Source organism: Cnephaeus nilssonii (assembly GCF_951640355.1).
Source record: "Cnephaeus nilssonii genome assembly, chromosome: 2".
NCBI lineage: Eukaryota > Metazoa > Chordata > Mammalia > Chiroptera > Vespertilionidae > Cnephaeus > Cnephaeus nilssonii.
This window is the reverse complement of record NC_137073.1, coordinates 19,330,371-19,356,170: the sequence shown is the minus strand read 5'-3', so window position 1 is coordinate 19,356,170 and position 25,800 is coordinate 19,330,371. Positions and strand designations below refer to the sequence as shown.

At 44.6% G+C, this 25,800-nt stretch overlaps 1 protein-coding gene across 20 annotated transcripts in view; it reads right to left on the bottom strand.

The window, feature by feature from the left end:
• RBFOX1 (RNA binding fox-1 homolog 1) overlaps positions 1-25,800 on the bottom strand; it is a gene marked incomplete at both ends in the record, with an annotated part of 1,044,696 nt that overhangs the window by 174,774 nt on the left and 844,122 nt on the right. For 16 of the 20 annotated variants that reach the window (XM_079761233.1, XM_079761220.1, XM_079761226.1 and 13 more), the window contains one exon: positions 7,803-8,045. In XM_079761233.1, the coding sequence (XP_079617359.1) occupies positions 7,803-8,045 (243 nt within the window). Of the gene's footprint in view, positions 1-7,802; positions 8,046-15,024; positions 15,058-25,800 lie in introns of those variants that run through there. The other 4 variants (XM_079761221.1, XM_079761224.1, XM_079761227.1 and 1 more) reach the window with 3 other exon arrangements.

The following is a 25,800-nucleotide window of genomic DNA, read 5'->3' as shown; positions in this document are numbered from 1 at the left end:
GCAATCAGAGGTTCAATTAGGTAAACTCTGGTTCCCTCCAGCTCTAACACTGAAGGTTGGCTGAACCATCCATGGACCCTCAGGTCACAGAACACAGCCAACTTCTTTCTTCAGCCTGGAATCCAAATAGAGTGTAGAATTCACATGAACTCATTCTGAACTTGCACAATGTATGGTCACAAATTAGGAGCAGGAGCTGATGGTGAACTAATGAATGATTCAAATACTGCCCACAGAGAACAGATTAATGCTTGCTTCTAAATTCAGTTAAAAACAAGCAAACAAACAAATAAAATCACCTAATGGGATTATGAGCTATGCAAAGGCAATTAGGTTATTTAAACACCTAGACCAGTCATTGGAATAGTTCATAGATGGCCTACTTCACCATCAAATTATCCAATCATTACACTGTGTGCTAATACTTGCTCACACAGACCATCATCTTAATCAAGGATAGAGACTGCTTAGTGATACTGAGAGGGTGAAATTGATGACATTGAATACAGATCTGAAAAAGCACAAAACTCAGAAGAGAAAATCAAGAGGAAACTTTTCAGATGGCTTCAAGACTTGCAATCGAAATATGACAATTACCAGGAAACAGTAACTTGAAATCAGAATATGTCAGATCTTTTCTCAAAAGTAAGATGTCTTTGGGCCTTATGAACAAATATTCCTCTAATAAATCTTAACCTTGTTTGTCCATGACCTAGTCTCAGTTTAATGAATAGCTTGTATCAGTCAGCTGTGCTCAGGCATGAGTGATTGAAAAGTACTTGTACAGAAATCATTAAATAAAAGAATTACCTTTAAAAGTAAATGTGGGAATTTGAGTCTTCGTTTGACTCTTAAGACATGAAATTACACAATTCTTATGATGGATTTATTCTCCCACAAAAAAAATAAAATAAAATTAGAATGAAGAATTCAGGATAAAGGAGAACACTCTGATTTTCCCTTCTGAATGATGTGACATCTCATAATTACAATGGTTCACATCGCAGAGTGTTTACTATAGCCCAGCACTGTGCTAAGCCCTTTATTGGCATTATCCTTAGGATGTCATCCCTACTCAACCTCCATATACCAAGGAAGAAAGGAAGGTTACATCACATGCCATTGGTCCCACTGTGGGTCAGACAGAACTAAAGTAGAAACTCCAAGCTCCTTACCTTGATTCTGCACTGCTTCTGATAACACCTGCAGGTGTTTATTTCATGCCTTTTTCCCAACCTGTCATGAGGTTCTTCAATCCTACCAAAATTCACGGCCGTAGCCCCAGTCCCAGACCCAGAGACCTGGGTCTGTGCTGCTCACAGCAATGCCTGCTTCTCACAGAATTATCCTAAGTTTGACTCAAGCATGCTTTTTGGTGACCAGAACTGGACATTGTGGTGCACAGGGGCTTTTGAACAGTAAGATGACCCTAGTATGGGGTAAGAAAGGCCTTTAATTTATCCTGCAAGCCATGGGCCATTTATTCCAAAGCATATATAAGAGGCAGAAGCATGACCCTCAGCCTCATGAGGGAATCAGAGGCAGTACCTGTGTCCTTAGAGTAAATGTGAACCTTAGGAAAACAGAATTGGTGTTGACAAAACAGCTCAGCCACACTGTCATCTGAAAAGACAATTTTGAAGCCACCGAAACATGTTATTAGAATTTGCTCAAGGCATGCTCTAAGCCTGGGATATTGTACATGCTTGGGCCCTCCCAGGCAAAATAAGTAATTCCCAGGCAAAGAATTCCTTTTCTCAACAGCAATCTGCCCAGAGAAGAGGCCACATGTGTGCTGGGCAAGCCTGGGGGATGCCTTCTGGGCTTTGGGCCCTTAAGAATTTGGTCTTGAGCCTGACACACTTGGTTTTGAGCTCCAGCTCCTATCTGTTAGCTACAGTGACCAGGAAGTTACTTGCCTCAGGTTCCTCAACTATAACCTGGGGATGATAATGCCTCAAAAATACTTATTTTTTGGTGATGGAGATTGCACATGGGTCCCACTGTGGGTCAGACAGAACTAAAGTAGAAACTTCATATGCGATTATACATATAAAGTGCTTAGATCATAGTTTGATGCTACTGAGCAAAAACTATTATGTTTGAGATTTTTATCCCCTGATTCCTGTTTTGACATAGCTATTTACCCTATTTTTAGACACGGTGTCCCTCAACGATTTTTCCAAGCTTTTAATGTAAGCCCATGAGGCCACAATCCTCCACCTGGGAGAGGCACTCTCTGGTGTTTTATTATTCATCTCTAATGGTTGTTTGGAAGGAAAGAGGAAGGCAATTTAGAGAAAGACAGAAGCAGAATGGAGGTAGGGAACTGTAGGAATAATATCAAAGAGGTCCAATGACCAGCCCAAGATAATTCCACTTATAAATGGTGGAGCAGAGGGACACAAATGGTAAGATTCCCTTATTTTTCACGGTGGAGTAATATTCCAGGGTATTATGCTAAGTGAAATAAGTTAGGCAGAGAAAGAATAATACCATATGATTTCACTTATACGTGAAATCTAAAGAACAAAATAAATGAACAAACAAAATTGAATCAGATTCATAGACACAGAGAACAAACTGATGATTACCAGAAGGGAGAGGGGTTGGGGGGCTGGTGAAAAAGTTGAGAGGATTAAGAAATACAAACTGGTAGTTCCCAAATAGACACTCAGAGGTGGACAGCAATATTTGAACCCAGCTGTTCACTACAGCGGATTGGGAATAACAACATTGACAGATAAACCCCAGAAACAACCTAGAGTCCATGCAAACATGAAAAAGAATGAGTTATATCCCAAAGTGAAAACAAAAATGATCTTCTAGATATAAAGAGTGCCAAGGGGTGCTTAATAAATGTTAATCCTGTTATATTGAGATTGGCACTAGGGAGAAGTTAGAGGATATCAAGACCTATTCAGAGATGGAGTGAGCTAGAATACAGAGAGAGAGGGGGTAAAGATAGAAATAGAGATAGAGTTAGAGATAAGGATAGAGATAGAGGTAGAGGTAGAGATAGAGGTAGGTCAGATAGAGACAGAGATAGAGAAAGGGACAGATACAGAGGTAGAGTTAGAGGTAGAGATAGACAAGCAAGCTGCTTTAGATAAATGCTTGTGTTCCCACAAAATGCATAAGTTAAAATCCTAGCCAGTAAGGTAATAGTCGTAGGGGGAGGGCCTTGGGGAGATGATCGGATCATGAGGCTGGAGCCCTTACAAAAAGAAGTCCTCAGAGAGCTCCCTCGCCCCTTCCTCCATTGAGGACACATGGAAAGACATCCAGCCATGACCCAGGAAGTGGGCCCTCACCAGACACCCAATCTTTTGGTGCCAAGATCTTGGACTTCGCAGCCCCCAATTTGTGAAAACTAAATGTGTTTTGTTGGTTTTTTTTTTTTTTTTGAAGCCACCAGTTTATAATACTTATGTTACATCAGCCTGAACTGACTAAGACACAGGCATATACTTGCATTTGCATAAAACACTCTGGAGGAAAATATTAGGGATTGGTACCTGCACTTTCCAGCAGGGAGACTAAGAACTGGGCCTGAGGGCATTAGGGAATTTTCACTTCCATGGTCGACCTTTTCTAATGTGTGGCTTTTTAACCACTAACCTGAATCAATGCAGTAATAATACTAAATTTAATGACTAATTAACAAAAAGGAATGCATTGAGAAGCTTTCCCCACACTTAGCTACATAATTGACTTGCAGTACAGAGCCAATGTGTAAAGGATTAAGAACAGGAGGTCATCACCAACCAATGTCTTATCTTCTTAAGGGTATTAATGATGTCTGGAGACACAACACTCAGTGAAAGCAGCTGAGGATTAAGAAGAAGTTGGTTCCTTAAACAGCTCTTCTCTCTGTCAATAGAGCCCAGAGCTCCGGGGAACAAGCTCTGGGACCCACATTCTTTCTCCCATCAGATCCCAGAGCTGGTGGGAGACTTTCAAACAGACTGCAGAGGTGTTAAAAATAGAAGTTAAGTTGCTATTGGAGATACACGGAGAATTCACCACTTGCAAATCTCTAATTATAATATGTCAAAAGTAAAATACCTTGTCAGGAGCAGTATCTAATATAATGCAGTATTGGCTCTGTCAGCACAGTGATCCATGATGTGTTGGGAGGCCCGCATTAAATAGACATTCGGCAGGAAAATGTCCTGCAGGGACTCATCTCAGCCCTTGGAGGACTGAAAGGATGAGCGGGGAAGTCTTTGCTGTCTGTACTTCCCTCCGCTCTGGCTGGGAGCTCTGGGTGCAGCCTGCTTCCCTTCTACAGTCTGTACTTTATGTTAAATCATGTGCATACATTAGAAGTTCTTGGAGACTAGCAGATGGATGGACCGTTTCTCTCACCCGAAGCGACTCGGTTTCTCAAAGAAATGATGGCCTCCACAGTGCTCTGAGATAGGCATTAAGCACCATGCCTATGTGTCAGAGAACAGTTAGCGTTATGGCAGGTACAACACTAACCGATGGGGAAGAACTTAGGTGTGCTGATACCGGGTTGGGACAGCCATGGGTCTGACCCACTTTGAGGCTCAATTCCTTCCCCGGGAAATGCAGAGCCTGGAGGGGAGAGCAGGAGCACTCTGTGCGGACACAGAGACAACTGGAAGCAAGCTTCTCATCAGCCATGTTCTGCACAGTCGGGCCGTGAAAGCCCAACTCAGGAGTAGGTCACAGACAGAGACAGCGTCTTCCTTTTCGGCCAAAGGAGAGAAGCCCACGGGCATGTAACCATTTGCAGCAGAAAACGGGATGGCCCCTTCTTTGGGCCGCCAGGATCAGCCACAAAGCCACCTGCCTCCGCTGACGATGGTTCTCTTTCCTTTTAAAACTTCCCGTGAGAGTATGCACCGCACAAATATTGCCAAAGAAGGCAAAGTAACCAGCCCCTCCACAAATCCACACACTCCATACCCGGACAGGTGCTCCTTGCCATTCAAATACTCTAGATATCGCTGTCGGAGCCTAGGTTGCCCAGTTTCAGAAATTGCGATGAGAACAGAACACACGTCCTATTATCATCTCCAGTGGCCCTTACGCTCTACAGGCAGAGCACAGGCCTGCTCCCCGCGCCGCTCCCTGCAGGGCCTGGGCTCTGTGGACCGTCCGCATGCTATTTAATTTTAATTGTGTTGATCTTTAAAGAATTGTTTTTGTGAGAGAAGGACGTTGAGCATGTCAACTTCCTGAATGGATTAAAATTTTCTTTTAGGTAGGCATAATTAACCCTTTCTTTTAAACTCTCATTTTATAAGTCCTCTGGCTCAAACTCTTTTCAATGACTTCCCATTACTCCTAACGTGGAATTCCACCCCTTATCGAACCCACCAGGCCTGTGGGGTATGATACCTACTGATTCCTTCCATTTAGTCCATTGTCACTTTACCCCCAAAGCCTCTCCACATGCCCTAGATACGCTGGCCTCTTTTTAAGTTCTTTGAATGAGTCAAGGTCAGGACTACTGACCTTGTCATTCTTTCTGCCTGAAAAGCTTTGTCTTCTCACCTTAAGTATCATCTCCTTGAAGAAAGGTTCCCAGACTACTCATTTGCAAGCTGTGCTTCTGCTCTTTTTTATTCTCCCAAAGCATCTGTCTTTTTCTTAAGAGCATGGATCATCATTTGTGTTTATATAGCTGTTTGGTCGCCACATGTTCACTCTGCCTCTCACACTAAGTTTCAAGTGGAAAAGGACCATTTCTGTTTGATTCAACCACATCATCTACTATGAGTCCAGGCCCCAGTAGAGGTTTAATAAATATTTGTGAGTGAATGAATGAATGTGTGACTGACTGACTGACTGAATGAATCTTCCAAATCAGTAGTATAGTTGGCATATGTTGAGGCTTAATGTCTGATTTAACCTTTTTTTCTGACCTAAAATAGCCTCCTGAAGCCCTATCACCTTGATTATCACAAAATAAACACCAAACAAATAAACAACTCTATCACTACCATTGGTTGTCAAAAATGCAAATACCTGCGAAATCAGCAAACACATCTAACAGACTCAACCCTAAGTTGTAGCAGCAGCCAGACACAAAAAGGCACTAGCGGCACTATTCACAAGAGCCAAAGGTGGAAACAACCCAAGTGCCCGTCCATGAATGAATGGATAAACAAATGGCTTATCTGTATAACGGAATAGTATTCAGTCATGAAAAGTAAGTGCTGTACATTTCACAATACGGATGAACCTTAAAAAATTCTAAAATTGGAAAGAAATAGACACATAAGGATACATACACACACACACACACACACACACACACACACACATATATACATACATATATATATATATATATATATATATATATATATATATATATATGTAATTTCATCTCTATGAAAAATCCCAAATAGCCAATCCATATAGACAGAAAGCAAATTAGTGGTTGCCAGGAGTTGGTGGAAGGCAGGATGGAGACTGTCTGCTTAATGGGCATAGAGTTTCCTTTGGGTGATGAAAATTTTGAACTGGATAATGGTGATGGTTTCACTGCACTGTGACTGTACCAAATGTCACGGAACTGTTTATATTAAATGGTTAACATGGTAACTTTTTCTGTTTTATACAACAATAAAGAGGGGAAAAGGCAATAGAAAAGTTTAGAATGTGTATTATTTTTTAAATTCTCCAAATCTAACCTCCAGGTATCAGGTATCAAAGGCACCAGGTATCAAAGTTAGTTAACGGTTGATTTTAGTTACAAGAAATATATCATGCTTTGAAACAATAAACTTTTTCACCAACTCTGGTTTCCCAGAGGCCTGGGGGCAGGAGAAAGAGGCGTGTCTGCCTTGCACTTACAAAGGGCTCTAGACTTGAGGCTGGGTGAGCCCAAGCTTCCAGAGAATTCTGCAGAACAGGGTTCCACAAATGCACATGTACATCTGGTGGGTGTGGTTACCTTAGGTCGCTCACAAACACAGTTTCATTCTGATAATTACTTTGTTTAGGATTATCTTTGATTCATAGCTAATAACATTCATTTTTAACGATGATAGTATTATAATGTTTTGTTTTTGTTTGTTTGTTTGCTCATTTTAACCCATTTACCCCATTCACCTGCAATAAAGTTGACTCTTTTGGGTACATAGAGTCACGTAACCACCACCATCAACGTACAGAATGGTTTCACTGCCCTGCAAGATTCTCTTCTGCTGACCAGGCCTGCACACCCCAGGGTGCAGCAACAACAAGGAAAAAATAGGGATACGCATGAAGACTAGGATGAATCTCTAACGCATTAGGCTAAATTGGGGCGGGCTGGTGCAGAGATGCAGTGTGGCTGCAAATGGCCACAAGATTTGTGTTTGGGGCGATGGAAATACTCCAATAGACTGTGGTGACGATTGCAGGACCCTATATACACAAAACGCCTCAATTGTCCAGCTAAAACTGGTGTATTTTATGGTATGTAAATTACATCTCCGTAAAGCCATTTAAAAGAAGGCTACATAGTGTATGATTCCATGGAGATGACATTGTTCCAGAAAAGGCAAAACTATAGGAACAAAGAGTAGGTCAAAGTTTCCTTTTACAGACAAAACGCCGTCAACCAAAAATGTGTCCATTTCAGCAAGTAACAGGAGAGGATGCCTGGTGATGAGGCATCTTGGCAGAACTGGGGTGGCAAGGATAGGGTTAGGGGCTGCTTTATGGGCAGGATGCTTGGATGGGGGTGCACCCTGCTGTCACTACCGGAACCCTGGGAGCGAGCCCTGCCTGACCCCCTCCCACCCGTGCCCAAGGCGAGCCTGGAGCCCACTTACTGTGGCGGTGCCCGAGACGGTCTGCGCGCTGGTGTCCGCGGCGCTCTGCTCCGAGTGGGACTGCGCGGGAGGGTACAGGTTTAGCGTGTGCTCGGGGACGGTGGTCTGGCCGGGGTACTCTGGCGCAGGGTGGGGGTGGGGGGCCGTGTATTCCGCGGGGATGCCGTTCTGAGGGGGAGCGAACTGGGCCGAAGCGTAAGGCTGAGCCATTGTGTCAGGGGCAGCTGCTGCTTCCTGATTACCCTGAAAAAATCAGAGGTGGAGAGAAGGAGAAAGCGTGAGTGGCCACCGGGCAGAACCTTTCCCCAGGCCCTGGACCACAGTTACCCGGACACAGTGCAGGTGCCCGCACGGTGCCAAGAGCCTGAGTCCGTGCACCCCAGTTCATCTTCCTCACACGCTCTGAGGAAGCAGTCACCCTCATTTATACCACCCATTCTCCAGATGCAGACATCAAGGCTGCGAAACCGGAAGTCACTTTCCCCAATCATCCAGCTCAACAGCCCCAGACTGGGAGCGTCTGTGTCCCACCGACCGATTTATCTGGCAGATCGTCCTACTTTCATTCCCTTTTGGGGACATGTGCGCATGGTGTTGTCTCCCACGACAGCAGAACCTTGCTCTGATACTTAAAACGCCAAATGCGATTAAACCGAACATGCGTGTTCCTGAGAGGAGAGACAATTCATCTAAGCATTTGAATTTAATCAAAGTTTTATGTGTCTTGGCACACATGATGGGATTGGGGGGTCTTGTTAATGACCACAGTGTGTGTGTGTGTGTGTGTGTGTGTGTGTGTGTGTGTGTGTGATGTTCCAATGAAAACTCGGGGCCTAATTTGGACAAAGATGGCCCTCTGTGATAGCCCCATTTTAAGTCATTCTGCAGAGTGCTGGACTTAACTCAGCCTCGTTAGTCAATGCCTCCCCCAGCCCCTGTCTTCCTGTCTTTTTTTTTTATAAGCACAGAGTATTATATAACAGTTCACCCTTCAGATCTAGGCAAAACATGCAGTGTGATAATTACAGCCAAGTGAAAAGAATTAAACACACACACACACACACACACACACACACCCTGAATTCAAATGCTTCCATTTCAGGAAACATCTATCTCTCTCCACCTCCACCTCCACCCCCACCCCCATAACTCTACTACCCTACCCTACACACACACACACACACACACACACACACACACATACCCCACAGCAATCACAGCAGCAGAAACTGCAATCCAGAGGTCTGAATTGTCCATGGTCTCAAGAGATGGGATCGCACAGATAGTCAGAAAGAGACAGAAGAAAACACCCTAGCAATTAAGCACCAAAGAGCTGCGTTGCCATTGTCTGTGGTCAATTAGAGGTGACCTCGGCCCTCCTACGATGATAGCAGGGCCAACATGTCAGAATCGCTCCCATCGCCTCCATCCTCACCAGCAACATACGAGCACCTCTTCGGTTAAAGCAACACGGGGCAGCTGGGACATTCTAACACGGAGGGAAGGGAAGTTTATTCTCACAGCAGCGCACAGAGCCAGCTCATTTGTTTAGAGGGGACTGTAATTAGAACGTTAAGGATGACACGCTGAAGAGGACTTAGCTTAGGCTAAGTTTAAAACATTTTGCAAGTGAAAACATTCCCATCAGGCCCTTTCCTCCCCCAGCATAACGGCTCCCAATGTCTGTGCCACGGGCAGCAGAAATGCACAGCCACTTCTTTCTAACATGTTTCCGCAGCATTTGGGGCTGAGCTGGGTCTGTCTGTGCTGTGGCTGAATCGCTATACGTGCCGGGAAAAGTTAACCCTACCCATCCCTAGCAAACACGAGGTCACTCATTGTCATTGCCACTCAGTGTTCACTTTTCTTCAAGGAAAATGCTCTGTTCCTTTCGGGGTGGGAGGGACCCTTCCCCTCTCAGCCTAGTGCAGGTGTGGCTGAGCCCCGCCTCCCATGACCCATAGCTACAGTCATGTGACCTGGCCTGCCTAATCAACGGGTTCCACTCTCTTGCCCAGCCGGTGTGGCTCAGTGGTTGGTTGAGCATCAACCTATGAACCAGAAGTCATGATTTGATTCCCAGTCAGGGCACATGCTGGGGCTGTTGGCTCCATCCCCAGTGAGGGCCCTGCAGGGGGCAGCCGATCAGTGATTCTCCCTCATCATTGATGTTTCTATCTCTCTTTCCTCTACCTTCCTCTCTGAAATCAATTAAAAATAAAAAAAATAATAAAAGCATTCCACTCTTACAGTCACCATCTATCTAAACCAGTTATCGAGTTAAACCCTTCTAATTCCAATGAGGCTCCTGAGACTTTGCTGGAGTTTTGGGAGGAAGTCCTCTTTCAGTGGCCATTGGCAACTGTGAACATAATGTAAGTCTGAGCTGCCAAGAACCACCCCTTGCAGAGGGACTGCCTAAAGCCAAAGCCAACCTAGAGGAGAGCGAGCCCAGAAATTGATAAACAGATAAACTGAGTCCCGGTGAGATCATCAGAGGTCTTGGATCCAGCTTTACCTGCAGTTAGTAATGCTTTAGTCACACGAATCGGTCAAGGTCTTATTTTGTTTAAGCACCTTTTTCTGTTACTTGCAACCTAAAGGGCCTTGATCAGCAACCCCTCCTGAAAAGAATCCTCTGTTGCTCATGAGCCCACGAGCATCCTTTTCTTCTGCCGGGCCGTGCAGGGAACATGGCCTCGTGTACAGACATTCCAAACGGATGCCGCTTCTTTCTGGCCGAGCGGAAGCCCCAGAAACTACTGGACCCGAGAACCCTCCAAAGAGAAATGCACGGGGACAGATCCCACCTCTGCGCAAAGGTCTGCTGCAGCCTGCCCTGCCTTCCGCCCGGCTCATCTCTGAACTGAAACAAAGGCTTGTGAGAACCCCAGGTGAGGCCTCCTAGGGGAGCATCCAATGATGGCAGGAGCAATGGTGGCGAGAGATGGTCCCTAAGGACAAAGTTTTCTCCAGCAGAAAACACAATATCCTGGGCCGGAACCCTGCCCGAGTGGCCTTTCCTCACTGCAGAGCAAGCTCAGGAACAGTGACCCAGTCCCACAGGCCCCAACAAGATGCGCGGGCTCTCCGCTGGGATCTGAGCTCTCTCCGTTTCGGAGAAAGAAGGGCCTGCCCTCAGGAAGCCGTGATCGCTTCATCCTCCCACCACCATCAAGTCCTCCCCTTCACTCTTCCTTTGCATGGAAAGAAAGCCCCCCCTCCCCGACTGCTCCCTAGCCTGGCTACTCTCTACTCATCCTTCAGGTCCCAGATCAAGAGAGCTCTCTTCCAGCAAGCCTTCCTTGACACTTAAGCCACGTCACTTGCCTGCCTTCTATACCTCACTGCAGCTTGTGGCCACTTCTCACATAATCCCAAGTCCTGTCATTGGCTGCTTGTCTGTGAACATCCCGGGGGCAGAAGACTACGTCAGGTTTTCATTCCATCTCCAGTCTGGCCCACTACTTGTTTTTGTTAATAAAGTTTTACTGGGACACAGCCACATTCACTGTGCTACGATGGCAGAGTTGCATAGTTCAGACAGACACCCAATGGCTCCCAACGCCTAAACGATTTAACTATCTGGCCCTTTACACAAAAGGTGTTCTACTCTCTGTGTCAGAGTATCATTAAATAGCTCATGCCAATTCAGAAGCCAGTTTTGCATCAATAGGGCAGGAAATAAAGCTGGCGATAAAGCAGGGAGAGAAAGGGGTGCATTCTCTCTGAACCAAGGAGGGGGGGCTCAGCTAGACTTGGAGATCCTCAGTGCTAAGGATGGAGCAAAAGGGTGAGTGGGGATCTTTTTTCGAGTTTGCTTTACATTAGGGGCTCTCTTAATTGTCAGTGCGCGTGCACACATGTAGGCCTGAAACCCCGCACGAGTGGGCTTAGAGGGGGAAGATCTGAGATGGCCTCGGGCTCCCGTGCTCCGTCTGAAAGGCATCCCCTCACTTCAGCGGTGTGGGCAGAACACAAGCCCAGGGCCACCTCCCTTCAGGCCTATGGGCACTGCCCATCAGTGATGAAACAGAGGAAACGGATCCCCAGGGGACATTAGGTAATGACCCGAGACATTTTTGGTTGTCACAACTTGGGAGGAGGGCTGCTCCTGGGATCTAGTGTGTGGAGACCAGGGGTGTTGCCGACGCCCTACATCGCACAGGCCAGCCCCGCATCTGAGGATTCCTGGGCTCTGGCCCTGAATGTTAATTGTGCGGAGGTCTAGACTCCCTGCCCGGCGTGCATTGCATCTGTAACCCCACTTGATTCTATTGTTACGTAGACTGGGGCCCAGAACTGGTAAAGGAGTCCACAAGGCCAGAGCCACAGGTAGCTCTTCGGGAAGCCAGGAGCTGAGCCAGAGCTCATGTTGTCCGGCGCCCAGGTGCCTCTCATGTGGCAGGACTCTCTCCTGGTGGGGAGGTTTGTTCCCATTTTTAAATAAGCAAACCTGTCTCTCACAGACACACTGTGGCCTCAAGACCTGTTTCCACCCGGTGATGTGGTGCTGGGGTATTTAATGCAAAGGCACCAGCATTGCACTGGCCGGTTTGGCTCAGTAGATAGAGCATCAGCCTGTGGACTGAAGTGTCCTGGGTTCGATTCCCATCAAGGGCACATATCTCAGTTGCAGGCTCGATCCCCGGCCCCAGTCCGGGTGTGTGCAGGAGGCAACCAATCAATGTGTCTCTCTTATATTGATGTTTCTCTCTCTCTCCCCCTTCCTTCCACTCTCTCTAAAAAAATCAATGGACAATGTCCTCAGGTGAGGATTAAAAAAAAAAAAAAAAAAGGTGTCAGTGTTCCAGCAGCCAGACCAGGGTGTTAACCCTTGGCGAGTGTTAGAGCTCCAGCTTGGATAACTCCGCCATCTCAGGCCCGAGGTCTTGCTTCAGAAGGCTCTGAGGCCACCCTAGGAAAAGCAAGGACCAGCAGGGGCACCGCTGGAGCCGGGACAAGCCACCCGCCTTTACCAAACTGGTGGCATCCCGGTACACCGAGGGCGCTGAGCGCTAGGAAGCGTGTCCGTGGTCACCGAGGAACCTGCAGGCACATTGGGGTACACAGGGCTCCGACTGCACTCCTGTTCCCGGTGCCCAAACAGATGTTGGCGGGACCCCCCATAGTTACTTATTAACACTGACAGCAGTTCCAGAGAGATCCTAATTAATATTCCTACCCTTTGCACTTCAGGCTAATTACAGCTAATATTTAATTAAGATCATCGTACTTCCCATGGGATTGCTTTTCACCTTCAAACGGCTTCAGAGGTGCCTTTGTCTCCTCCCTAGTGATGCTGCTGGATTCTTAGCGTGGAATGCATGGTCTGACACTCACATTTAAGGGGACCTTTCCCACTCCAGTTCAAGGCGAATCTTGGGCCCGTGCACAGGTTAAAAGCTGAAGCCAACTTCGCGGAGGAGACAGTGATGGGCAGAATTATTTGGAGCATTCTGGCTAGACATTCCCTCATTTGCAGAAGTTGCCTTCTTTCTTCTCCTCCAAGGCCGAACCCCCACCTCCCCCTAAATAAGGGAACCCGTGACAGAGATTTGGGCATGTACAGAGTCAAGGTGCTGGTGGGTGTTCTGAGTTGACCGGGAGGGTGACTCTGATTTGCACGTTTCCCCCCAACATCATCAACCAAGTGCTTCAAGAGATTTTGCAAACCTAACATCTAATTTTCAGTGCCTGAACTTTCTTGGGTTGCTGCTAAATACACAAAAGGCGGGGGTGGGGGGAGGGCCAAGGCCTGGTATTTTTAAATCCGATAATGCTCCTGAAGAGCTAGGTAGAAACTTGAAGGGAAGGACATCATTTAGGATAAATGTAGGGGAAACTTCCTTGTCCTCACACACCAAACCTCAATTAGAGCAACTCATCAAGGGCCCCGTGATGTGGGACCTCCAGTTACTGAGAGCAAATGGATATTAACATGCAACCAAGTCTGGTTCACCAAAGCAAAAAAAACAAAACAAAAAAATGCCATTTCAATTTAAATGTTTTACTGAAGCATGAAATAGCCAGGATATTATTGCTATTTTAAGACAAACACCGTAATCTGTCTATTAGCATAGCGTGTCGACTCGGCTGCACCCAGAGGTTCAGCGAGCTCTTTGGGGGTCACCGAAACATCCTTCATCCTTAATCTTCTCCCCAAGGTGCGCCCAGAAGACAGACTCAGAAAATGAGAGGATCCCCCCCTCCCCCCGCCCCCCCCTCCCCCCCCCCCCCCCCCCCAGATATCTCTCTTCTCCCGTTCATTGCCCTGGATGGTTGAAAAGAGTAGATTTGGAAAGCTAATAAGCGAACAAAGGGTGGCAGCCCATTTGACTTGGCAAAATATTTTGGCTCAACATCTAATGCAAACCACATTTCAACTGAGAAACCGTCTTTACTGGGCAGGGCACGAAACGGGTTATTCTTTGCGATGTGACTGCCAGACTGTCACTGAGGGGGAAAGTGGCTGTTTTCATAGCTGCCGAGTGGACTTTAAAATAATCAAGGATGTGTGTGTGTGTGTGTGTGTGTGCATGCGTGCATGTGTGTTTCCCCAGCTTTCATAGTGACACTTCCTGACCATCTTCTCCCCTTTTGCTCCTGGAATATTTTGATCTCAGTCCGAATCTTGCCCTGAAAACCCTCTTCTGGCCTAAACGCAGCCCTTATAATGAAGACATGCACGGGGATTGTCCAGCCCCAATAAAGCAGCTCCTTGATCTGTCCACACAGCCACGGAAAGCAGCTACTCCACCATGGGACCCCCCCCCCCTCCCGGCCCCAAGACTCAGACTCACTGGAGGGAACTATCCATTCTTGGGTGCCCACAGTCTCCAGGCGGGCTGACAGTTTGTTTTCCTTTAGTTTAGTGGCTGATCTGTTCTACTTCTCTGGCAAGAAATCTCGCCTATTCAGAGAAAACCTCCAGTGCCCAAATGAGAGAAGTAAATTGCCTCTTGCCCCCGGGGCATTGCAACAAAGAAGGAAAATGCAAAATTACACCATTAACCTGCTAGTTCTAAGACCAGCTCAGTTCCACACATCAAGCAGAAAGCCGACACACACACACTCTTGGCTGAAATCCTCTCCTCTCCCCGGCGTGATTCAAGGAGCAGAATATACATGGCACAGAGCAACAGAGACTCCACCGCACGGAGAGATTGCAGCTTAATTCAAATCACAATGGCGAGTGGAAAATAGAATGGGAAAAAAATACCTGCTGCACCATCCTGCTTGCTTTCTCCTCCATAAACTTAGCAGCTGTCCCAGACCCACACCACAGAGCATCTGCTCAAAGCAAGCCTCAGCTACGAGCCGGGGTGTGTGCGCTGTGCAACGTGTGGATGGCTGGGGTGTTGCGGGAGGGGGAGCTGAAGCCGCCTGGCTGACCTCCCCCTCAACATCTGACTGCTCCCCAAACCAACCCCAGATGGGACTCTTTCCGCCAGCGAGGCCTGGCCCATCAATCACAGCTCGCTCCTCCTCCGGCTCCTGCTCAGTTTCAGAGTGCACACTGAGCAGATGATTATAGAGTGGAGGAGGAAAAAAATACACACGTACACACACACCTCACCACACGGCACTCGACTACATTAATAGCTGTTTAAAAAACATTAGAAATGCAAGCCTATGCATTGCCTGGAGCTGGAATTTTTCATTACTAAACTAAATATACGGCATGCAAAGTTATGAAATCCACTGGGGGAGCTTGCTACCATCCTATTTTGCTTTAGATTTTTAAGAGGGGGGATGGCGGGGTAGTACGGGAAGACAGAGGAAGGATGAAGAAAGAGCTCGAAGAGACAGAAGGATGGTTAGGGGTAAATTTACAAAAATACCGTGAGATCATTGGGCCTGAATTTGTAACCGAGCTGCACAATTAATTGTAAAGTGATCTTCACATACTGTAACTGGCAATCGTTGGGAAGACTTGGAGACCCCGCTCCTCTGCAAACCAGCTGTGTGACCGAGGCAAGTTGCTGCAATACACCGGGCTCCAATTTTTGCTTCTGTTTAATGGGAATAATGACGAGTGACTTCACGGGGTGATAGTGAGGGTCAACATCAAAATCAACTCACAGCAAAACAGACACAGGGGCCTGGCTTATAGCATCGCTGTATATGCAGATGCATTCATCACAGACAATAGGATGGTGGGCCAAGGCCAAGACCATCTGGATCCCTATGGGATATGCAGTCAAGAGGTGCAGCGGGCTCTTAGGAAAGGAGCCCACACTGGCCACCAAGCCCCAGGGCTGATGAATGCCATGGAGGAAACACACAGGGGTCTTGCTTTCTCCTGTTCTTGAACGTTTATCTCTTCCCCGCTCATTGTTTTTTCTTCTCTCCCAATGAGCAAAAATAAAACCTTGTGCAAAAATAATCCCCGGCGATCTCAATGCCAAATGCTGCCTCTTCATTTAAGGCTACAAATACTCTGTCCTTTCTTTATTATTAAAAGTACAACAACCAGAGTGAAATGTCAAAACAATTTCAGTTTTTATTTGGCCGTGTCTTTCTTGCTCGTCGAGGGAGAGGTTTCGAGAGTCCCACCCCCCTTCCCGTGGACAGCTGCTTATCGCTGAGATGCCTCGCTGGGGAAGGAGAACTCTTGCTACCCTGGAGGGCATGGATGGGGTTTCGAAAGTGATTAAACTTGTAATTAAATTGTATAACAGAGGAGGAGGCGAGGGCAGAGGAAGCTGCGTGGAAGAATTGAACTTTCCTGCTGGTCTGTTGGTGGTACTAGTTCAGGTAATTCTTGGGTGATTTAAAAAAAAAAAAATTCCAGTTCCCCAGGGTTGGAAAGAAAATCTGGATAAATGGTATTTGTGACATCCTCGCACCTCCATTTTCAATCACGCTCTGGGGATACGGCTCAGGCAGCATGAAATAAGCACTGTTTCAGGTCCCCCACAGGGATATGCCGGCTCCTCTCAGAGCTGTGTAACCTCAGAAGACCTCAGCCCCTCGCTCCCTGACCCCAGCCGCACACGTGGACTCAGCGGTCACTCTCATAAGCCGTAAGCTTTTTTCCTGTCCTTACTGATAACTAAAAAGTCAAAATTCTGTCCTTCAACCAAAGCATAGGGGTCTTGCTGTTTCCTAGAAAAGCAAGGACAGACCAAGACAGAAAAATTCCCTGTTGAAGGATATTCCAGGGAGTAATAGAGAAAATACTAAAACAAATAAACATCCCCCCTCCAAAAATCAATAACACCCACTAAATAGAGAAGAATGTTTGAGGTGGAAACAATCAGAGAAGCAAGGGGACATTGGTCCTTAGCCAATGGACCATCAGGTCATGTGGGGCAGTCTCATAAAATAATCAGATACCAGGACTCCACCCGGTCCCACTGGTTTAAACTCTGAGAGTGGGGTCCAGGCTCTGTGTAAAAGTGCCTGAGGTCATTCTGATACACAGTCTTGATGAAAAGTTGGGGAAATTTTTCTGTACTTTTCAAACTGTAGGCGTGATACCTTGAGATATAAAACCTATATAGGGGGTGATCACGCCAACATATTAAAAATGAAATAAACTAGACTACACTGAAAAAGAAGAGAATAAAATAGTTAAGAGTTATTTCATGAAACTTTTATGTGGGTGAATTGGGTTGCAATGTAACATCTTTTATGGATTGCAGTAAAAGAAATAAAATTAAAAATACGATGCTAGGCAATGCCGGTGCTTGTTATTATCGTATCTTTGATCAGCGCTGTGACTATGGAATCAAAGTCAAATGTTGGGAAGTCAAGCATAATGGCAGAGCGATTGGCAAGTTATTCAACTTCGGTGTGCCTCAGTTTCCTCATTTATTAATATAAGTAGTAATACATACTTTTCTTCCCAATGAGTCTCTTATGATGGTTTTGGGAGAAAATCTACAGAAATGTGTTTTGTAATCCAGGAAGCCCTAGGAGGGCATATGTCCTGCTGTGGGGATGAAATCAGTCCCCTTCTCGCTCACTAAAGTGTGTTGACCTCTCATCTCCTGTCTGCCAGCTGCTGAGGTAGGCACTTTAGTCCTCACAACCACCCCTGTGAGGCAGATCTTAAAGATACAAAAACTGAACTCCCAAATAAGTGAAGACAGATTTTTCCACGATGGGAGCTCTTAACTTAGTAAAGTAGCAGAGCCAGAACTTGAACCTAGTTTGGTCTTATCCAAGTATTCCTGTCACTGAATCCATACTGAGATGAAGATGGAGATGATGATGATGATATGAAGATGGAGATGATGATAGCGGTAAGGATGATGATAAAGATGAATATGATAATGCTGATCAAGATGGTGGTGGTGGTGGTGATGATGAAGATGGAGATGATGTTGGTGATTGTGATAAGAAAACTTTCCTTGAGTACTAACTTTGTACCAGTCGTTGCTCTAAGCACTGAGGATACAAAAGCCAAAAAAAGCAGTTTTACCTACATTGCTTCAATTAACAAGAACCCAATGTGGTCCATATTGTCATTCCCTTTCCAAGGGAGGTAGAGTTGCTTCCTCACACCCAAATCCATCAGACTCCTAAGCTCTACATTCTGAAATAGTTGTAGATAAGGTCATATCTGACCTCAATTAGGTGAACATACCAACCTTTGTTTCCTAACTACACCGGCTTACAGAAAAGCATGTCTAGAACAAAGAACTCTGAGATTGCTCTGAGGCCATAATTCACAAAAACAAACTGCAAAGATAATAAGAATCCATGTCACAGATTCAAGTGAAAGCAATTTGTCTCCTTTCACTTTCCCAGCCCTGACAGGGAAGCAGAGAGAGAGGCCAGAAGCCATCTTGCTGTGGCTGACAAACACCAGCCCCAGAAACACAAACCGGGTGGGTGGCAGGCTCGCAATGACAAGGTGTCATGTTTGCAAAATGTTCCATCCTGACTTTCCATTTGGATCACAGAAGGCAACGTAGAGGCTGCTTTTCTCAACTCCTTAAAAGTTAGTGACTATCAAATATTTATGGCACTTTATGCAAGTCCAGAGCCTTGATGTGGTTGCTTATGAGGTGATATTTCCAAAGGGAAATAAATGTGCGTGTCTCTAAAAAAATTAGCAGCCTCCGGAGCAAGTGAAGTTCCCACAATGGGACCAGGCACTTAGGAAGATGGGTTTTCTCGTCTTGCTCATACCATCCCCGGGGCTCAGAGGGCCCTGACTTACCCTTTAAAAAGTTCATTGAAGTTTAACGTTATACCCCATTCGATTTTGACATTTTATATATTTTTACATTGCATATACACTGAGTGGCCAGATTATTATGATCTCTGAATGCATAATAATCTGGCCACTCGGTATATATATATATATATTAGAGGCCCGGTGCATGAATTAGCCAGCCTGGCCAGGGGGAGGGGACATGGGCGGTTGGCCGGCCTGCCTGCTGGTTGAACTCCTGGTCGAGGGGACAATTTGCATATAAGCCTTTAATTATATAGGATATACAATGAGTGGCCAGATTTTATGCATTCAGAGATCAAAATAATCTGGCCACTCAGTGTATTTTGATGTCTGTCTCCAACTAGACTGTAAACTCTACGAGGACTGAAACCTCACCTGTTTTTCTCAGCACTGTTGCCTCAGGTATTTCAAAGAGTGGCACACACACACACACACACACACACACACACACACACACAATCAAAATGTTTTCTTGAATGAAAAAATAAATCCCCAAGCTAATCTCTTTATCCCTATTGCTATCAGGAAATGCCCTGACTCACCCAGTACCTCAGAGCACTGAGAAATAAGCTCCGACCATTAAATGTTACTCTGCACTATTGAAAAAATCCCCTCTCCCATTGGAATATCCCAATGTTGTACCCAAGGGTTTTTTGTTGGAAAGTCATGCAGTTAGGGCTCCACCTATCTGTATGTGAAGTTGCTATCAATATCTTGTTATTTCCTGTTATTAATAAAAAGTAACAACCAGAGAAGTTGATATGGATTGAGTTCATTCTAAGCATCAGCCAATGCAAGTCACTATATATACAGTTCCTGTAGGGATAAAGTTAGATTTTATACTTATTATTCTTTATAAATTTATATTTTTATATTTTCAATGAGCTTATTTTTATCACACTCATTTCCCAGAATAGAAGGTAAGAGGTACTGAAGCTAGTAAGTGAAAGATGTAGACCTCAAACCCAGCTCTTTCTCCAAAGCTGAGGTCCTTTCAAGCCAGCTGTGACTGACCTCTTTGTTGGCTAAGATGAAGGGTGATATCTGTAAGGGTTACAGTGGAACAATTCAATCACAAAATATCTTCTGACAAATCTCCGAAGTATCCTAGCCAAAGTTACAGGTTTGAGGTCTTGTTCATGCTACTCAAGATCCAGAATCTAAAGGGTGTTAATGATGATGGTGGTGATTACAACGTTATTTATAACGATAGTAATATAATCAAAAGGGCTCTCAACATGTGCTTTCCACTGCCCTAAATGTTCTATAATTGTAACTCTATCAATGGTGCCCACGCCATAATGGGAACACAATCATTATTGTCATTTTTAGATGGGAGGTTTTGAAAGAATAAGAAAATAATCTGAAGTCACCCTAATTATGTAAGATGAAACTCACATTTGCGCCAATCCAATGTTGACCACAAAGCAGGAATTTGAAAATAATTTAGAGAAAGTTCGTGATACCCTTCACCCTGGTTCCCCAAATGGTAACCTCTTGAATTACTATAGTTTATTGTCAAAACCAGAAATTGACCTGGTGTGACCACTCTTCTACATTGCTGTGAACACCATGAGGAGTTCAGGCTGTAAAAGTTGAGCTGTTGTGTGTGTATTGCTATCGATACCATCACAACCTGGCCAATGCCATCAATCTCTGAGTGACAGTGGGACCTGCCCACCACTGTCCCAAATGTAGGGGTATGGAAAGGAGGGTAGATGCATTAGCAGACGATTGACCAAGCAAACAGATTTATTAGCAAAAGCTGTTGTCATAAGGGAAGGAGCGGATACATGCATTTTCAATTATATTTCAGTAAGGAGTCCTCACTTCCTGGGTATGGAGAAAACCTTCAATCTTGAGCAGACTTTTAGTTTTATAATCTATCTCCTTTCACAGCCTAAAGAAGCAAAAAATATTCTCACCACCACCACCACCACCAGGGGTAACATCAATGTCAAATTTATATTGGAGACGAATTCCAATGACTTGCAACATTGCTAATACTACCTCATTTAGCCAGATCCACAAAAGGAAAAGGATGGATTCTGTTCCCTTAAATAGCTTGTTTATAGTTACCCTGCAGATATGATTTGGGATAATATCACTGTGTTACCTATTTCATCACAGCTATCCAGAGGATTCTCTGCCTGCTTCCAAAATAGGAAATTGATAGATTTAATATGAGGCAACTTTCTTTGTAAGAAAGGAGGTCACTATGCATACAGATGACACCGAGTAGCCTAGAGAGATACCAGCTCCACTGTGGATGTTGCTGAATACAGCATCCCACTAAGTGTCACCAAGGGTCTGTCACTAGATTTTAAAAATTGGGAGCATTAAATCACACTGCTAGGAAGAATCATAGACTCTCCCCATGGAATGATACAAATAATGAAATGTTCTAGCAAAGGGGAAAGTAAACTTTAAAGATACATATTTGTGCAAGGGGTAGATACCATTGTCTTGTACGTGGATGGATTCAGAGGCATTTCCTCCCATACCACATTATGAAAATGGAGTTTTCTACCCATCAGGAAAGTTTATGTCCCAGTGCCATCCATCAGCATTTCTTTTCCTTCTGAAGGGTGAGCAGTCCCTTCTCAAAGCTGGATGCCTAAACACAGCTGGACCAACCCCACAGCCTTGAGGACACAAGGCACAGTATAGATAAAGAAGTGACCCAACATCTGCATTACGAATTTACAGAAGCAAACATTTGACTGTATTTTCAGTTATCCAGTTTCCTCACATGATTACCATAGGCCTCTTGGGAGTTGGTAAACTCCTCAAGGGCAGGTACTGGAAGTTTCATAGTTAGTGTTGCTTTCTTTTTTCTGCTATAGTTTGTAATCAGATGTTTGACATGATAAATATCTGTTGGCTTGCATTCACCTCACTTGTAGAAAGATGTCTAATCTGGTTATGGCAACAGGCAAAGATGATAAAATATGACCTTGTCTTTCATTGTGTGTTGCATAAGTTTTAGCCTCTAATAGTTTGCCAACTGGGAAAAAAAAAAGGCTGTCATAAAATAAATGATACTTGGACTTGGAGGAAATGAAATTAGGAGAGATTGCCAGAAAGCAAGGGCAATGAACTGTTCAAGTAGACAAGAGCTTGGTATTCATGCAATTGTTTCAGCAGTTAAGGATTGGGCATCTTCCGGAGGGCAGGTACTGGGCTAGGTTCAGTGGCTACCGTGGTGCCGAGAATAGATGAAGCCCAGGTAGCTCTATAGCTACAGATGGCAGGAGTCACAGGCTAGACCAGGAATTTACAGTCCAATGGATATGTGCCATGAGAAGAGAAATGGAAGGAGTGAAAAGGGGCTCATCTATCCCCTATTGTTTATGGAGAAGGGCTTTCCAGAAGAACTGATGTCTAAACTGAGAGTTGAAGGGTGAGCAGGAAATAACCAGGTGGTATGAAACAAGTTGACAAAACAATATATGGAAAGGCCAGTTGTACTGTTGCCGTAGGAGGAATATCTCATACTCAGGATGGCAGAATCAATGAAAAAGAAGTAAAATAAAAAAAAAAAAAAGTGGTGAGGCTATTTTCAGAGCCATAGGACCTGTACAAAACAGAGAAAGAACTGAAATAGGGACCTGGAGGCTGCTGGATGGTACAGCCCTTGAGGGCAGAGACTCGGGTCTGCCTTATTTAGCACCAGGTTCCTAGCACGATTATAATGGTGTACAGAGTGTGGATGCTCAGGAACATTTGGGGTAAATCAAAGAGTAAATCCAACAATGCTAGAGACCAGGATGAAACTAGTCAAGGGAAGAAAGAGGAAATGTAAGAGAGGGATCCGATCATCTAAGCTGCACCCTTGACATTCCCTTTCCCCTTGAAGCAACTCAAATGCTTGAAACTGAAGAAATAAACAGAAAATAGTTGGTCCATGTAGGTAAGTCAATAGAATAGAGGCTCATTACCCTTCTCATCACCATCACAATAGCTTAGCCAAGGGTAGGATATAAAAGTTACTAGGACAGTTACACATTACGTGTTTGAGTCACACATACCATGTTGGAAGGTAAGTAGGATGGGCACCATTCATACACTTTTAAACAATGAGATAGCTGAGGCCCAGGTAACTCAATGACATGCTCAAGGCACCATGAAAGACAAGGCCATGAAAGTTCTAGCTGGGATTTGAACTCTAGTTATACTTCCAATGCACCCAAATGCTTCCCAAGTTTTCCACTCATATGACCCCACAAGTCTAGCTGTATAAATAGCCTTAATTATATGAAGAGTTTCTGGGTTTCCTACATCCCTATTTCATAAATGTTTACATGGAGAATAAGAAAAACAAATGTGAATATTATGACAATTGAAATTCTTGTCAGAACAAAGGGAAAATAAACTTTTATTGGCCTTACAAATTCAATATATCCCAACTAAGGATAAGCATGCCATTATTGAAGTTAATACTTAAAAACAATTAGGTACAGAGGGATTGATTGAAACCAAAGAGCTCCATCTTCCTAAGTGAAGAGCCAAGTTAATAACTGGCCCTGTCTCAACATAAGGGTTTCTGAGTCCCTGGTCCTCAACTAAAGTACCACTTGAGCCTGGAGAACCTTGACTTCTTCACTTCTGTTGCATCAGTGAATAAGCATTATTTTTTTTCTGTAGCTTAGGATATGTGAGATTTTCAGGAAGATTCCTGAGTGAATGCTGAACTGCCTGAGAGGGTCACACAGTTTGGATTAGAGCAGGGTCAGAATCACTGGGAAAAAAAGAAGAAGAATTTTTGTGAAATGTCACACTGGATCCAAGCAAGGCAGTGGGTTCTCAGAAATATGGGAGAACTCTGCCTTAATTGTACATGAGAGAACTAGCCTAGTGGCAAGACATTTTATTCCAATATTAATAGTGTGGAAGCCTAGCCATATAAATTGTGTGGTCACTTAAGAGATTCAAGTTAATTTATCCAAACAACTCCAGGGAAGCTACGGCTAAGAAAACTGAGGCTGATGGAAGTTAAGGAAGTTTAATTCAAAAGGCCTGCAAGGAATAGCCTTAACATACTTTCAAATGTGATAATGCAGCCTGTGTTTTTTTGTAGCAAGTATGTGCCCATTGGCAGCACTTATCCTCTTTACTAACTAGTTTCTTATTGGACTGTTAACATGCCTATCTTTTTCAGACAGAATGGAACATTCTTGGAACCCACTCGGACAAGACTAAAAATTGTCTTTACAATCAAGTATTACTGACTCGTATATCTGACTTAAGTTTATTGGACATCTACTGTTACAGGTTGAGTTGTGTCCCACCCCTCAAATTCAAATGTGATCTTCCTTGGGAATGGAGTAATTCCAAACATAATTAGTTAAGTAAAAGGGATGTCATACTAGAGTAAGGTGGGCCCCCAAACCCAATGTGGCTGTTCTTATAAAAAGGGGAAGTTTGGACACAAACATGCAAGCAAGAACACCATGTGAAGATAAAGGGAGAGACTGGGTAATGCTTTGACCACCAGGGAATGTCAAAGATTGTAAGCAAACATCAGAAGGTAGGAGAGAGGCATGGAAGAGATTCCTCCTCATGGCTCTCAGAGGGAACCATCACCTTGGTCTTAGACTTCTGGCCTCCAGAACTCGGAGCCAATACAGTTCTGTCATTTAAACCATCCAGTTTGGGTACTTTGTTATGGCAGCCCCAAGAAAATGATACACCTACTATGTGCTAATCACTGGAGACATGGGGTTAAGCAAAGTCACTCCTTACCTCATGGAATTTAGGGCCCGGGGGTAGAAATAAAACCTCCCAGCAAACCAGCTAAGAATGATGTAATATCTTGTCCTCTTACTCCATTCTTTACAAGAAGAGGAAGTTGGAGCACATGCCAATTTTCATGCAATGCAAACTCATTCTATCTCTGTGAAGCAGACTTTATAATCCCAGTGGGAGAAGTTTAAGAGCTTGCAATATCTGTCCAGGCACTGTGGTTCCACCCTGGGCTGTCCTAAAGTGGCAGCCAATAGCCAGTTGGTCACTGAGTGGTTGAAATGTGGCTAGTCTGAAACAAGGTGTGTTGTATGTATGTGTAAAATGCACACTGTATTTTAGAGATGTATCACCAGGAAAAGAATGTAAAATATCTTCTTTGATCACATGCTGAAATGATAGTTTGGATATATTGAGTTGAATAACATCTTTAGATTAAATTCACCTGTTTCTTTTTACTTTGTTTAATGTGAACACCAGCCATTGTTTTTAAACCTACCTATGTGGCTCAGATCGTGGCCCTCATTATATTTCTGTTGGGCAGTGCTGGAGATGCCCATTAGTTCTTGGGTCACAGAGCCGGGTTGGATGTGTGTTGACCATTGGCTAATGGATGGGCAGAGCTGGGATTGAACTCAGACCATTGGCATTTGAAGTCCCTGCTCCTTCTTAATACCAACCTACCATCTTAAAATATCTTTAGAAAAAGCTTCATGGACATGAATCCAGCAGAGGAAAGTTTGATGCCCACACCACCCCTCACCCAATCGTTGTGATGTTAAAATTCTTCACTTTACCTGATCCTTTCTGTACAATTTCAGCATCAACCCCAAGGCAGCCTTCACAGAAGGTCGCTTCGGAATAGAACATAACTTTCACTTTATCGAATCCGACTAAGCTCCCAAGGCTCTGAGAATCTGTCTAAAGTACCTATTTGGGGACAGGAGAGGTAAAAGGCTTTTAAAAGCTTGTTTTAACTGTGAGTGAAATCAACTGACTAATATTTATACTGGGCAGCTTTCTTCAAAGATGAAATAAACTCTACAAATAGCCTACAGA